At 42.5% G+C, this 14,792-nt stretch overlaps 1 protein-coding gene across 1 annotated transcript in view; it reads left to right on the forward strand.

The window, feature by feature from the left end:
* Nucleotides 1–368: 368 nt before the first annotated feature.
* Nucleotides 369–14,792, forward strand: part of LOC142364622 (apolipoprotein B-100-like) — a 47,110-nt gene continuing 32,686 nt past the window's right edge. Inside the window, 9 exon segments of the mRNA XM_075444521.1 lie at nt 369–399; nt 555–626; nt 1,007–1,237; nt 2,017–2,214; nt 2,561–2,645; nt 2,740–2,830; nt 3,439–3,490; nt 3,790–3,842; nt 3,985–4,055. Of these exon segments, the coding sequence (XP_075300636.1) occupies nt 369–399; nt 555–626; nt 1,007–1,237; nt 2,017–2,214; nt 2,561–2,645; nt 2,740–2,830; nt 3,439–3,490; nt 3,790–3,842; nt 3,985–4,055 (884 nt within the window).

A 14,792-nucleotide genomic window follows, 5' to 3' on the forward strand; every position in this document is an offset into this window, starting at 1 on the left:
AAAGTTACAGGCAGAGAAAAAAGGGTTTACTACACATAGTGCTATCTGCTGCTGCTGGATAACGGTAGAATTAACAACAAATGATAGCAAAGAAACAAAACCAGAACATTACTTATGCATTAAAAGCTGACAAAGAATGTGTCCCAACATGATTTGATGTCCATGTTGTACGAGCATTTTCACAACTGAAAATTTTATTTCTTGAAATGTTTAGTCACTCAAGAATACATTTCAGTTTCTCAATAGCATTTTCTCAATAAATATATTCAGTTGATGTTTCATAGCATAAAAAAGGACCTTGCACTGGCATAAATTAATCCACTACACATGCATATTAATATATGTCTGTGAACTTCTTTCTCCATGCCATGTATCAGAAGTTCAACTATACAAATGCATGTGTTGTAATATCAACCCCCTGGAAAACAAAACCAAACAAAATAAAGAATAATATGAATGCGTTTGCCAAATAATGCCTTAAGATATTGTAAGTGTGTATTACAAGTGGATTCTTGTTGTTCTTTTTTCGGTGTGTTTATGTTTATCCACTGCAGATATTGTCCGGTTTTTCTGCTGTGCAGTGAATCGCAAGGGAGTGGACAGGGGGTGTGCGGGAGAGAGTTGCTGTAAGCTAGAAACTACTATGACTGCTAAGAAAACCTTAAGTTATAAGCGTGAATTTGCGTGAAGGTTGAATTAGCTTGAGTTTACTAAGGCATGGGTTTTTTCCCTTGAAAATCCAATGATTATATACTTGCCGCTGTTCTAATTGGGCAAGATTGTCATGGCCTACCGCTGAGCAGCTGGTTACCGGAGCAGCTGAAATGCATGCCTTGTTCGTACCCCGTAATGGTGGAGCCTCCCTCAGCACAGGAAGGCCGTAGTTAACAAACCTATTATGTTTTTAACAACTTGTCAGATTTTACTAGATTTGATGAGATTTTACGTTTTTATCTATAAACCACTGACTTCTTATGAGAAACGACATGTTTTGTAACAAAACAAGTACTTCCTATCCCTGTGGTGGAAAGAGGGGAAAACGGGAAATGCATTCAGGTGAAAGAAGCCATTATATACGGATTTTTAAAGGGACCTAATATGACATATGTTTACAAAGATGATGGGAAAACTACCTATTGTATCGATGTTTGGAAGCTCACAAAAGATTGCACCCTTCCAACATGCGAGGGTTGCTTGACTGCCTGCGGGACGTTGCTGAAGCTGCGCAGGACCGGGGGTATTGCTCTCCCTGGGGAATGTGGGAGTGCTGCCATCTGCGCCAGGGCTGGGGCTGGGAGCTGGGGGATGGGAAAGCACATCCACAGGTCACCGCTCGGAATCTCTGAGCTGCTGATGGGTTAAAGGAGAGGAAGGGGAATGAGAAGAAATGCAACTTACCGTTTTGCTCGCATACCCATGAGGACGATTTTCGTTTCCAGGTCAGCGTTGTGCACACACACAGGCTTTGGCAGTGAACCAAAGGGCTGTCATTCAAAGGCGGGCAGCAGTTTTACTGAACACCTAGCTGTGTTTCCACGTGGAAGGAAAGTTGTGGCGTTCTGCCGTGTTTAAATGGTGGAAAAAATATACTGGTAGGGACCAATAGGGACTTTTGTAAGATCTCAGCTGTGTCTAAAGTGGAACAACAGAGCGGTCTGCTTCCGTAACTTAAATATTCAGGATGAACCTGTTCAAGCACTGAGATATTTGCAATGAGAGTGTGATTAAACCTGATATAAGCTGGGATAGTATTTTCCAAAGAGGCCCAACTCCCCCTTTCAGAAGCTAATTAGGTACTTCAGGGTCGATGTACCATGGAAAGGGAATATGAAAGTTAGTTAGAAAGTTCTTATGAGATATTATTTATAAAGTATTGCTGTAATCTGGAAAGTGCTATGATTTTTAAGAAAACCTTAACTTGTATGGAATGCGATGACGAATAAATGCAATGAAATGTTTATTCAGAACCTTTTCTGGACTGCGATAGAGGAGTGGTAATTATCCCTCTCTCTTCAGTGCTCGTTAGGAAATATCCAGATACTCTCTTCAGTCTTGGACATCGACAAACTGGGGTGAGGTCAGGGAGGTCCCCAGGGCAGTCGGGGCTGGAGCACCTGCCCTGGGAGGAGAGACCACAGGAGCACGGCTTGGCCAGCCTGGGGCGGGAAAGGCTTGGGAGGGACTCACAGAAGCCACCCTGCTTGCAGGGAGGACGTGAGAATATGCAGCCAGGCCCTTGGATATTAGGAAAAATTTCTTTACTGAAAGAGTGATCAAGCATCGGAACAGGCTGCCCACGGCAGTGGTGGAGTCACCATCCCTGGAGGGGTTCAAAAAACGTGTAGATACGGCACTTTGGGATGTGGTTTGGCAGGCATGTTGGTGTTGGGTTGGTGGTTGCGCTTGATGATCTTAGAGGTCTTTTCCAGCCTTCTGTGATTCAAGGATTCTGTGATTCACAGAGTGCCACAGTGGGGTGGGAAGACATTGCTTTGTGGTTGGACTCACAGGCAGTTAGGTGCTGCAAGGCTCAGACCTCAGGGTCACTCCACAAATGCAGCTGGGGATGGAAGTCTCCTCTGGGGCGTAAAACTGGACCCCTTCATCCAAAGCCGCACACAGGTTGTGGTTCTGGTTGGCCAAGCGTAGGGTGGTGTCTAGTATGTATGTTTAATGCTAGAAAGTGCAGAGTGGAGATGTTTAATCTCCCTGCCTGCCTGAAGCCCCCATATGCCCTAGATTCCCAAGCTTCCACCCCATAAAATCCCGTGGGTTTAGGCATGCTCCAAACAGCTTGCATCTCCGCAGTGAGTGGTCCAGCCATACCGAAGTCTAGAAACAACAGCATTCAGCCAGGTGTATTCACAAATCTAAACGCTTGCTCATAGTAGGTTGACTTCCTTATCCTTCTACAAGTGGGAAGACACCTAAACAAAACCATGTGCCATTGTAGTGCAGGAGTAATAAACTTCATAGGTGTTTGACATCTCTGTGTGTTTTGAGGGAACAGCAGGGTTAAATTGTGAAAATTGCAAATGAGGAATCGCGTGAAAATCTACATAAATGTTAATGTACCACCATTTATTAGACTACAGTAATAAATAAACTCAGAGTGAGTAAAAGATAAATTCATTGTGTGCGGCCCCTACATACACATTTTATTTATGGATAGCTTTTTCTTTGTATATTTTGCACATACCTAAATAAGTATACTCATACACGCAGGATGTCTCAAATGAAAATAGGATCATAATTTACGATTCTGTTAAAAAATATCTATGGGCTGTTTAAAGAAACAGGCTTTCTTTTACATTCAGGAGAATATTTCTGGGGAAAACACAGTATTCCATCCTTAGCTTCCCTTGCAAATAACTGAAAGAAAGGCAGGGGTGGAAAGACTTCTTTAATTCTTTTTTTTGTTACTTTGTTTCCATACAGACACACATAAATAGCTTTAGAAAGCCATTTAATGGCAGTATGCAGGAGCAAGGTAGTGTATTCCTGGGGTTTACATCGGAGAAGAGACTAGGTACACCAGACTTGTTGGTATCCTTATTGGTATACGGACTGGTATATTAAAGTAGACAACAGCCATTCATACCAATAAAGCAGTATGTATATTTGCCAAATTATGTACTCCAGCAAATTTTTATATTAAAACAAAACACAAATTTTACTCTTTTTTACTGGGGGGGAGTGGGGGGAGCGGTGTGATGTGTAAAAGAATTTTCTCTTTCCATCCTTCAACCTTCACGATAATTTCTGGGCAATCTCTTGCTCTCTCCCTAGCAGAAGAGCCACCTTTCCATAATGGTGTGTTTTCTAGTCTTAGAGCTGCAGATGTAAGATAGCACAGGGTATGCCAAACACATAATGGTGGATTTATTCGACAGATACAGAAGCACAGTGTGACATCTCTTCCAGCTATCTCAGCTGTGTTTACCCATTTCTGCCTACTGTATGGCAAACACTTCTGTGGTGTAGACAGACAAAGACTGTCTGGTGGATGGGTTCTCTCTCCAATTCCCAGAGCGTTTTGTCACACGTTCCTTATGGCAACTATGAAAGCTTTGGTTATGTAGAAAAAAGATGTGTTAGGTTACATACGGCAGAGACAAGATGGAAATACACTTACTGATATATGTGAATACATTGCTTTATCTACAGATGGTATTCTTAGCAACACATTTTAAATTCAAACCCAGTCCTTTATTCGTATGTGTTATAAATGAATGGAGGCATCTTTGGCAACAGAAACTTTTGATGCAAATTCAATGAAAAAATTAAAAAAAAAACAGTCCATCTGCAAAATATCAAGAATTGCGAAATTTGTGTTTGTGATCTTCATCTCCGTATTTCTACAGCTAGAGTTTTACTCCCATCACTTTGAGAAATATAAAAATGCTCTATTTATTTTGCCAGTGATGGCGACATTTCGGAGTTACACAGAAATACAAAAAAGGAACACATTTCCTTAATAGTATTTTTATCTACTACTCTCTACAAAATTACATTGCATTTTAGTGTTGCTCTTTAGTGGCATTCTCTACTACCTTATAAGATGAGCTACGGCTAGATATATTTCCATAAAGGATAAAATAATTGCCATATACACTCTCTAAAAACCATTTTGCTTGTGAGACGCAGCTGTGTACGAAAGGAAGAGAAAAAAAGTGGGGGGCATTTCTCTGTGCTGGAATACTTTCAGAGAGTGGAACTGCAGAGTGTTTCAGCACAGATGTGAGTATAATTTAAAGAACAGTAATACACTTGCAAACCCGCTCCATCTCTTCGTGCATTCATCTTGGTATCTTTGGAAGGGTGAAAGAGAGATTGAAGTTGGCAGGATATTAAATAAAGTAAGGCACTTTCATGTTCTTAATCAAGCTTACAGCAAGTTTACAAAATATTTATGAACTTACCTTTCCTTTGAATACTTTTTTCAGCTGTTGTTTCAGATATAGATCTAGTTACTGTTTTTTTCTTCTGTGTTCCAGAGGCTCTGACCTCTCTCATCAAGGCACGACTTTGCTGTAGTTGTTATGCAAGAACTCCTGTGTTGCTCTGAATCATACAAGGAAGGAGAAGAGATAACAATCTTCCTCTTTTTTTATAATAGAAACCGAATATATGCAAAATAATATATAATAACTATGGATTATATAATTAAAGGTTAATGGATTTTCTGTATTCATATTAATCTTAGCAAAGTGCCCAGAGAGGTAGTGGAGGCCCCATCCCTGGAAACATTCAAGACCAGGCTGAACAGGGCTCTGAGCAACCTGATCTAGTTAGCCGTGTCCCTGCTTGCTGCGGGGGGGTTGGACTAGATGACCTCTAGGGGTCCCTTCCGACCCAAAACTTTCTATGATTCTATAAAGTCTTTGTTGGCATTGCCAAAACAGGCACGGCAAAACCAGTTGCTCACTGGAAAAGACTAGCATAGGAAGGAGGGGGTTCAGTTTCAGATGAGTGACTTGATGCAGCTTTGTCTGTGCTGCTGTGGAAAAAAGTGTAGCAAAGTCTGAAGACAAAATTTGATAAAATAAATTGTTCTTTCTAGAATCAAATCTAGACTTCGAATGTCAGGAGAACTCCTACAACAAAGACTTTACAAAAAATAAAATGTTAATGCATAGTATGGGTAAGAAACTAATTTAAAGCCCAAATCCTGTTAGTTTAAGAGGCTCAGTTAAAGTTTGTTAGATGAGTTTTCTGTTTAGTGGTATTCATATGACAGTCCCTAAATGCAGCAGAAGAAACGTTAGAAAGGTGCGCACATACTGAAAAGAAAGGGATCTACAGTACTGTGGAGACCACCAAGACATGCCATATGTACCATAAATACAGGACACCATAGCACACATTACGGAATAGGAGCTATGAAAAATGCTTTCCTCTGCTGACTCCCAGCTATATGCTGGCATTAATTTACTGTGCTCAGTTTCCTTAGCTTTTCTGGGTTCTAGGGGTGACTGTGACCATCAAATCTATTTTCATCATAAGCAATATACTCATGTGTATGATGTGCCATGGCTTATGAGTGAGAGTTTAAGTAGCTGAAAGTAAGCAATACCTGTACTCAGTCTTGAGTCCTGGTCCCTGCTATATGTATTGTGTTTGCATTTAATCCACATGTGCAGTACATACGTAGCTGAAGCTAGGACTTCGTACTCCCAGATACCTGTCCCAACATGCACAGGAGTTGTTTCATGATTTGCTTGTTCTATTTTCTGGCTCTACAGACTTCAATTTGTGGCTACATAGTAGTGCAGGTTCATCAGAAAGGCTGCTCCCAACTAGAATCACGTGTAGCATTATACGTAGGACACTGATACATAGGATCAAACCTTCTCTCGTGATGACGGATCAGGAAACTTGGTCATCTACTTCTCAAGCAAGTGCTGCAGTTCCAGTGGAAATGCAGCTGTTCCAGTGATTTAGAGTACAGTAATGCACCCAAATACGTAACTTCTTCCTGGACATGTGAGGAGGCAGTACACCTTCAGTTTATCAGTTGTTCTTTGGTTGTGGAGTCTCCTTCTCTGGAGATATTCAAGACCCACCTGGACAAGGTCCTCTGCAGCCTGCTGTAGGTGACCCTGCTTCAGCAGGAGGGCTGGACTAGGTGACCCACAGAGGTCCCTTCCAACCCCTACCATTCTTTACACATATGAGCTGCACTTTCTTTGTGTTCTGCAAATGATCTGTGCATGTTCTGTTTTTCAGTTTTAGGTAGTACCAATGTATGAACATGCAGAACATCCTAAAGCAATGGCAAGATTTTTAGTAACGAAAGAAGGCATAACTGGCAAAATTCATTAACTATATGACAGTTCCAGCTAGCTTGTTTCATCAGCATTAGTAAAAGCCCTGCATTTTCCTCAACAACCCATGAAACTTCATTACAGGAATGGCTAGTTACCAGACGCTGATGACATTTTTATCTATTTTAGGGAATTTTCCCCTTGCTAGGTTCTCCTAAGAAAAAAGATTTGAAATGCCCAGAAATAGTTCCTTTTTAAATATAATTTCATCGTTGTTTTTTAATAGTTTTTAATACTGATATTTAGGTTTTTTGAAGGGAATGGTGAACAAACTTAGTGGTCTCTGGTAGTACCTAGTGCTTCAACAGTGCTGCCTTACCATGGTGAGCACCAAGGCCCAAACTGTCCTAATTCTGAGTAATGTGGACTAAAGGAAAAAAAAAAATCTTAAGGGAAAAGAAACATGTAACACAGCACTGACCTCAGATGGCTTGATCCAAAGACAGCTGGAGAACTGCCATTTAGGTGTTTGGTTTTTAGAACAGGACCAAATCTGTGCAGATTACAGATATGCAGCATATACCAAAGATTGGAGCTACTTCCAGTGTAGAACATCAGGGAGTAAAGTTTGATGTTTCAGTCGTCCTTTCTCTTCTCAAATGTGCACCAATACTCGCTGCTTGTCTTTGTGGTATAGACTGCAAAAGATGCAAAGATGTAAGCCCTGCAAGAGAGTCACCAGGCTTCAGAATGGTTCCATCTCCAAAGTCTTTATTTCACTTCCAAGAGAAAACCTTTATGTTGTCTAACTCCGTGTGGGTGCTGACTTCTTCCAGTGAGCTGAAAGCATGGGGGTTTCTTGATGACTGAACGTATAAAAGTAGTGTGTGGCATTTTGTGGCACCTGCTGTGAAAAAAATGCTGTCCCTTGACTAGATAATACAGCAATATAAACCTGTCACAGCAGAGTGGTGCACTCATGTTATCTGCATGCTTACGGGTTGAGTCATAACTTCTGTAATTTGTTTATGCCCGTGCAATGTCACATTAATGCAGTTGGTCAGCCTCAGCTTGAGCCCATGTAACCATCTGAAGGCAGCGAAGAGACACAGGCAAAACAGGGAGATAGCTAAGAAATCTCTGAGTGCTGGGGACTCCAGAGCTCTATTTATCTGCAGTGCTGAAGTGAGCAAATAAATAGATTTTAAGCAACAGTCAAAACCTCTTGATGTTTGAATGCAGAAAGGGATCAAATGCTATGGGCAAAAATATGATCTTTTTGTACAGTCTCTTGTAGAATCATACTACAAAGTAAAATCATTCTTACATATTACAAGACATATTGAGGCAGCTTATAAATATAAATGCTTATAAATATCTGAAGGGTGGGTGTCAGGAGGATGGGGCCAAACTCTTTTCAGTGGTGCCCAGCCACAGGACAAGGGCAATGGACACAAACTGAAGCAGAGGAAGTTCCGTCTGAACATGAGGAAGAACTTCTTCCCTCTGAGGGTGATGGAGCCCTGGAACAGGCTGCCCAGGGAGGTTGTGGAGTCTCCTTCTCTGGAGATATTCAAGAGCTGCCTGGACAAGGTCCTCTGCAGCCTGCCGTAGGTGACCCTGCTTGGGCAGGCGGGTTGGACTAGATGACCCACAGAGGTCCCTTCCAACCCCGAACATTCCGTGATTCTGTGATTCTGTGAGTCCTAGCAACCAAAGCAGAACATTGTCTGGAGCACTGTGAGGATCTGGAACTCTCACCTTTGGCAGTTTGCTCTGAGGTTCTAAACCGTTTGCCTCAGCTGCTTGCTACAGACTATATAAATGGAGGCCTAAATCAGAAGGCTCATTCTCCCTCTGAGGCGGTAGGGAAGAGGTGAAAAGGGGAGAGAAGGAAAAACAGGAAGAGAAAGAGTAGCAAGAGGGTTCAGGGCTCACCATGGGCCCTGCGCAGCTCTTGCTGCTCTTGCTGCTCTTGCTGCTGCCCAGCAGTGGCGTTCTCACACGTAAGTACTGCCTTTTATGCTAGTGCTTTTTGCTGCTTTATTTATGAACCTGTGTGTCCTGGGTTTGGCCAGGACAGGGTTAATTTTCACCGGACTCCAGGAAGGGGCACAGCCGGGGAGTGGGGGCTGACCCCACCTGGCCAAACAGAGCCCGGTATTCCATACCATGTGCCATCACGCTGGGTTCCGGTTGGGGGGGGCGGCGCGGTGGGAACGCTCTCTCGGCTCGGGAGCGTGCGGCGCTGGTGCGGTCCGAGAGAGCGGGTCTGATTTTGTCGTGTTTTTTTCTCCTTATCTGTATCGTTGTTGTTACTGTTCCCTCTGTTTGCTGTTCTGTTAAACTGCCCTTATCCCGACCCACCAGTTTCTGCCTGTTTTCTTTCCATTCTCCTCCGCACCCCGGCGGGGGGAGGGGCGGCCGCGTGGCGCTTTTGTTGCCAGCGGCAGCCGAAACCAAAACACTGTGAAAACAAAAATAATACAAAAATCAACAGGACAATGGCTTATAGAATTAGAGAGGGTAAGTGTGGCAAAGATGTAATCTCTTCACTTTGTAGGCTGTACAATCGTAGAAAAAGTCACAAATGTCGCCTGGGGTCTTTTGATCAGATTTAATGTAGCTTGGAGATACCACACAGACTTGTCTCAGCTGTTGCTAACCTATTTTGCAGCGAGCGTGAAGATGGAGAGCAGTAAAGCAAAATGCATTAGGCAGGCAATACTGACATTTAAAATAGAACTTTGTGTTAAAGGGACACAGTCATCAGTAGTAGTAGTAAAAGACGTAGGCCAGTAGAGTTTTTTTTCCTAAGATCAGAAAAGTCAGCCTAGATCAATGTGGTGCTGTGGACTGTGAGCTATCCTTGCTTCCCAAGAAGTGGCTTTTTAGAATATGACACTGTAGTGTTAGTTAAGACTTCAGGAGCCTTAGGGAGGAAAGTGAGTCTAGGGCCAATTATGCAGGTCTGGTTTTATATGCAGATCGAATTCATCATAAATACACCTTTGTTGAACTAATATTCTGTTGTTGACATACAATTTTAAAGGATGCTTTTGTTTCTACTGGTCATTGATGTTACTACTGTTACTATTGTAATAGTTATACTACTGTTGCTATTGCTGTTACTATAACTGATGTTACACTCTGTTTCTATATAGTGGTCAACCTTAGAATTCCCAGAGTGAAAACTTGGAAAGTGTGCAGAGAATGTTGTGAAAAGTGATGGCATTCATGTGTAATATCCCAAAGAATGACATAGCATCAGATGAAAGCAGCAAATTTACTAGATTTGATTTGATTTGATTTGACTTTTATTTTAAGTAGACTCATATGGGACATACCCAAGACAGATTGGAGCAAATTATTCTTCCTGACTTGAATAGGCTTCCAGTCAGTGTTCTTTTCCTTCAAAGAATGAACTCTCAATAATCAGAAAATACTTAGTAGCAGAGAATTGTAGTATTCTCAAAGTTGTCCTTCTTTAAATATACAAAAAGCAAAATACAGGCATTCATCCATTATGCAGTATTTTTGTTATCTCATCAAACAGACTAAAAGTCCATGGTCTGTAATATATAATGTAATGTATATAATATAATATAAACCGAATATATGCAAAATAATATATATAATAACTATGGATTATATAATTAAAGGTTAATGGATTTTCTGTATTCATATTAATCTTAGCAAAGTGCCCAGAGAGGTAGTGGAGGCCCCATCCCTGGAAACATTCAAGACCAGGCTGAACAGGGCTCTGAGCAACCTGATCTAGTTAGCCGTGTCCCTGCTTGCTGCGGGGGGGTTGGACTAGATGACCTCTAGGGGTCCCTTCCGACCCAAAACTTTCTATGATTCTATAAAGTCTTTGTTGGCATTGCCAAAACAGGCACGGCAAAACCAGTTGCTCACTGGAAAAGACTAGCATAGGAAGGAGGGGGTTCAGTTTCAGATGAGTGACTTGATGCAGCTTTGTCTGTGCTGCTGTGGAAAAAAGTGTAGCAAAGTCTGAAGACAAAATTTGATAAAATAAATTGTTCTTTCTAGAATCAAATCTAGACTTCGAATGTCAGGAGAACTCCTACAACAAAGACTTTACAAAAAATAAAATGTTAATGCATAGTATGGGTAAGAAACTAATTTAAAGCCCAAATCCTGTTAGTTTAAGAGGCTCAGTTAAAGTTTGTTAGATGAGTTTTCTGTTTAGTGGTATTCATATGACAGTCCCTAAATGCAGCAGAAGAAACGTTAGAAAGGTGCGCACATACTGAAAAGAAAGGGATCTACAGTACTGTGGAGACCACCAAGACATGCCATATGTACCATAAATACAGGACACCATAGCACACATTACGGAATAGGAGCTATGAAAAATGCTTTCCTCTGCTGACTCCCAGCTATATGCTGGCATTAATTTACTGTGCTCAGTTTCCTTAGCTTTTCTGGGTTCTAGGGGTGACTGTGACCATCAAATCTATTTTCATCATAAGCAATATACTCATGTGTATGATGTGCCATGGCTTATGAGTGAGAGTTTAAGTAGCTGAAAGTAAGCAATACCTGTACTCAGTCTTGAGTCCTGGTCCCTGCTATATGTATTGTGTTTGCATTTAATCCACATGTGCAGTACATACATAGCTGAAGCTAGGACTTCGTACTCCCAGATACCTGTCCCAACATGCACAGGAGTTGTTTCATGATTTGCTTGTTCTATTTTCTGGCTCTACAGACTTCAATTTGTGGCTACATAGTAGTGCAGGTTCATCAGAAAGGCTGCTCCCAACTAGAATCACGTGTAGCATTATACGTAGGACACTGATACATAGGATCAAACCTTCTCTCGTGATGACGGATCAGGAAACTTGGTCATCTACTTCTCAAGCAAGTGCTGCAGTTCCAGTGGAAATGCAGCTGTTCCAGTGATTTAGAGTACAGTAATGCACCCAAATACGTAACTTCTTCCTGGACATGTGAGGAGGCAGTACACCTTCAGTTTATCAGTTGTTCTTTGGTTGTGGAGTCTCCTTCTCTGGAGATATTCAAGACCCACCTGGACAAGGTCCTCTGCAGCCTGCTGTAGGTGACCCTGCTTCAGCAGGAGGGCTGGACTAGGTGACCCACAGAGGTCCCTTCCAACCCCTACCATTCTTTACACATATGAGCTGCACTTTCTTTGTGTTCTGCAAATGATCTGTGCATGTTCTGTTTTTCAGTTTTAGGTAGTACCAATGTATGAACATGCAGAACATCCTAAAGCAATGGCAAGATTTTTAGTAACGAAAGAAGGCATAACTGGCAAAATTCATTAACTATATGACAGTTCCAGCTAGCTTGTTTCATCAGCATTAGTAAAAGCCCTGCATTTTCCTCAACAACCCATGAAACTTCATTACAGGAATGGCTAGTTACCAGACGCTGATGACATTTTTATCTGTTTTAGGGAATTTTCCCCTTGCTAGGTTCTCCTAAGAAAAAAGATTTGAAATGCCCAGAAATAGTTCCTTTTTAAATATAATTTCATCGTTGTTTTTTAATAGTTTTTAATACTGATATTTAGGTTTTTTGAAGGGAATGGTGAACAAACTTAGTGGTCTCTGGTAGTACCTAGTGCTTCAACAGTGCTGCCTTACCATGGTGAGCACCAAGGCCCAAACTGTCCTAATTCTGAGTAATGTGGACTAAAGGAAAAAAAAAAATCTTAAGGGAAAAGAAACATGTAACACAGCACTGACCTCAGATGGCTTGATCCAAAGACAGCTGGAGAACTGCCATTTAGGTGTTTGGTTTTTAGAACAGGACCAAATCTGTGCAGATTACAGATATGCAGCATATACCAAAGATTGGAGCTACTTCCAGTGTAGAACATCAGGGAGTAAAGTTTGATGTTTCAGTCGTCCTTTCTCTTCTCAAATGTGCACCAATACTCGCTGCTTGTCTTTGTGGTATAGACTGCAAAAGATGCAAAGATGTAAGCCCTGCAAGAGAGTCACCAGGCTTCAGAATGGTTCCATCTCCAAAGTCTTTATTTCACTTCCAAGAGAAAACCTTTATGTTGTCTAACTCCGTGTGGGTGCTGACTTCTTCCAGTGAGCTGAAAGCATGGGGGTTTCTTGATGACTGAACGTATAAAAGTAGTGTGTGGCATTTTGTGGCACCTGCTGTGAAAAAAATGCTGTCCCTTGACTAGATAATACAGCAATATAAACCTGTCACAGCAGAGTGGTGCACTCATGTTATCTGCATGCTTACGGGTTGAGTCATAACTTCTGTAATTTGTTTATGCCCGTGCAATGTCACATTAATGCAGTTGGTCAGCCTCAGCTTGAGCCCATGTAACCATCTGAAGGCAGCGAAGAGACACAGGCAAAACAGGGAGATAGCTAAGAAATCTCTGAGTGCTGGGGACTCCAGAGCTCTATTTATCTGCAGTGCTGAAGTGAGCAAATAAATAGATTTTAAGCAACAGTCAAAACCTCTTGATGTTTGAATGCAGAAAGGGATCAAATGCTATGGGCAAAAATATGATCTTTTTGTACAGTCTCTTGTAGAATCATACTACAAAGTAAAATCATTCTTACATATTACAAGACATGTTGAGGCAGCTTATAAATATAAATGCTTATAAATATCTGAAGGGTGGGTGTCAGGAGGATGGGGCCAAACTCTTTTCAGTGGTGCCCAGCCACAGGACAAGGGCAATGGACACAAACTGAAGCAGAGGAAGTTCCGTCTGAACATGAGGAAGAACTTCTTCCCTCTGAGGGTGATGGAGCCCTGGAACAGGCTGCCCAGGGAGGTTGTGGAGTCTCCTTCTCTGGAGATATTCAAGAGCTGCCTGGACAAGGTCCTCTGCAGCCTGCCGTAGGTGACCCTGCTTGGGCAGGCGGGTTGGACTAGATGACCCACAGAGGTCCCTTCCAACCCCGAACATTCCGTGATTCTGTGATTCTGTGAGTCCTAGCAACCAAAGCAGAACATTGTCTGGAGCACTGTGAGGATCTGGAACTCTCACCTTTGGCAGTTTGCTCTGAGGTTCTAAACCGTTTGCCTCAGCTGCTTGCTACAGACTATATAAATGGAGGCCTAAATCAGAAGGCTCATTCTCCCTCTGAGGCGGTAGGGAAGAGGTGAAAAGGGGAGAGAAGGAAAAACAGGAAGAGAAAGAGTAGCAAGAGGGTTCAGGGCTCACCATGGGCCCTGCGCAGCTCTTGCTGCTCTTGCTGCTCTTGCTGCTGCCCAGCAGTGGCGTTCTCACACGTAAGTACTGCCTTTTATGCTAGTGCTTTTTGCTGCTTTATTTATGAACCTGTGTGTCCTGGGTTTGGCCAGGACAGGGTTAATTTTCACCGGACTCCAGGAAGGGGCACAGCCGGGGAGTGGGGGCTGACCCCACCTGGCCAAACAGAGCCCGGTATTCCATACCATGTGCCATCACGCTGGGTTCCGGTTGGGGGGGGCGGCGCGGTGGGAACGCTCTCTCGGCTCGGGAGCGTGCGGCGCTGGTGCGGTCCGAGAGAGCGGGTCTGATTTTGTCGTGTTTTTTTCTCCTTATCTGTATCGTTGTTGTTACTGTTCCCTCTGTTTGCTGTTCTGTTAAACTGCCCTTATCCCGACCCACCAGTTTCTGCCTGTTTTCTTTCCATTCTCCTCCGCACCCCGGCGGGGGGAGGGGCGGCCGCGTGGCGCTTTTGTTGCCAGCGGCAGCCGAAACCAAAACACTGTGAAAACAAAAATAATACAAAAATCAACAGGACAATGGCTTATAGAATTAGAGAGGGCAAGTGTGGCAAAGATGTAATCTCTTCACTTTGTAGGCTGTACAATCGTAGAAAAAGTCACAAATGTCGCCTGGGGTCTTTTGATCAGATTTAATGTAGCTTGGAGATACCACACAGACTTGTCTCAGCTGTTGCTAACCTATTTTGCAGCGAGCGTGAAGATGGAGAGCAGTAAAGCAAAATGCATTAGGCAGGCAATACTGACATTTAAAATAGAACTTTGTGTTAAAGGGACACAGTC

The sequence above is a fragment of the Opisthocomus hoazin genome, chromosome 2 (assembly GCF_030867145.1).
Source record: "Opisthocomus hoazin isolate bOpiHoa1 chromosome 2, bOpiHoa1.hap1, whole genome shotgun sequence".
Lineage (NCBI taxonomy): Eukaryota > Metazoa > Chordata > Aves > Opisthocomiformes > Opisthocomidae > Opisthocomus > Opisthocomus hoazin.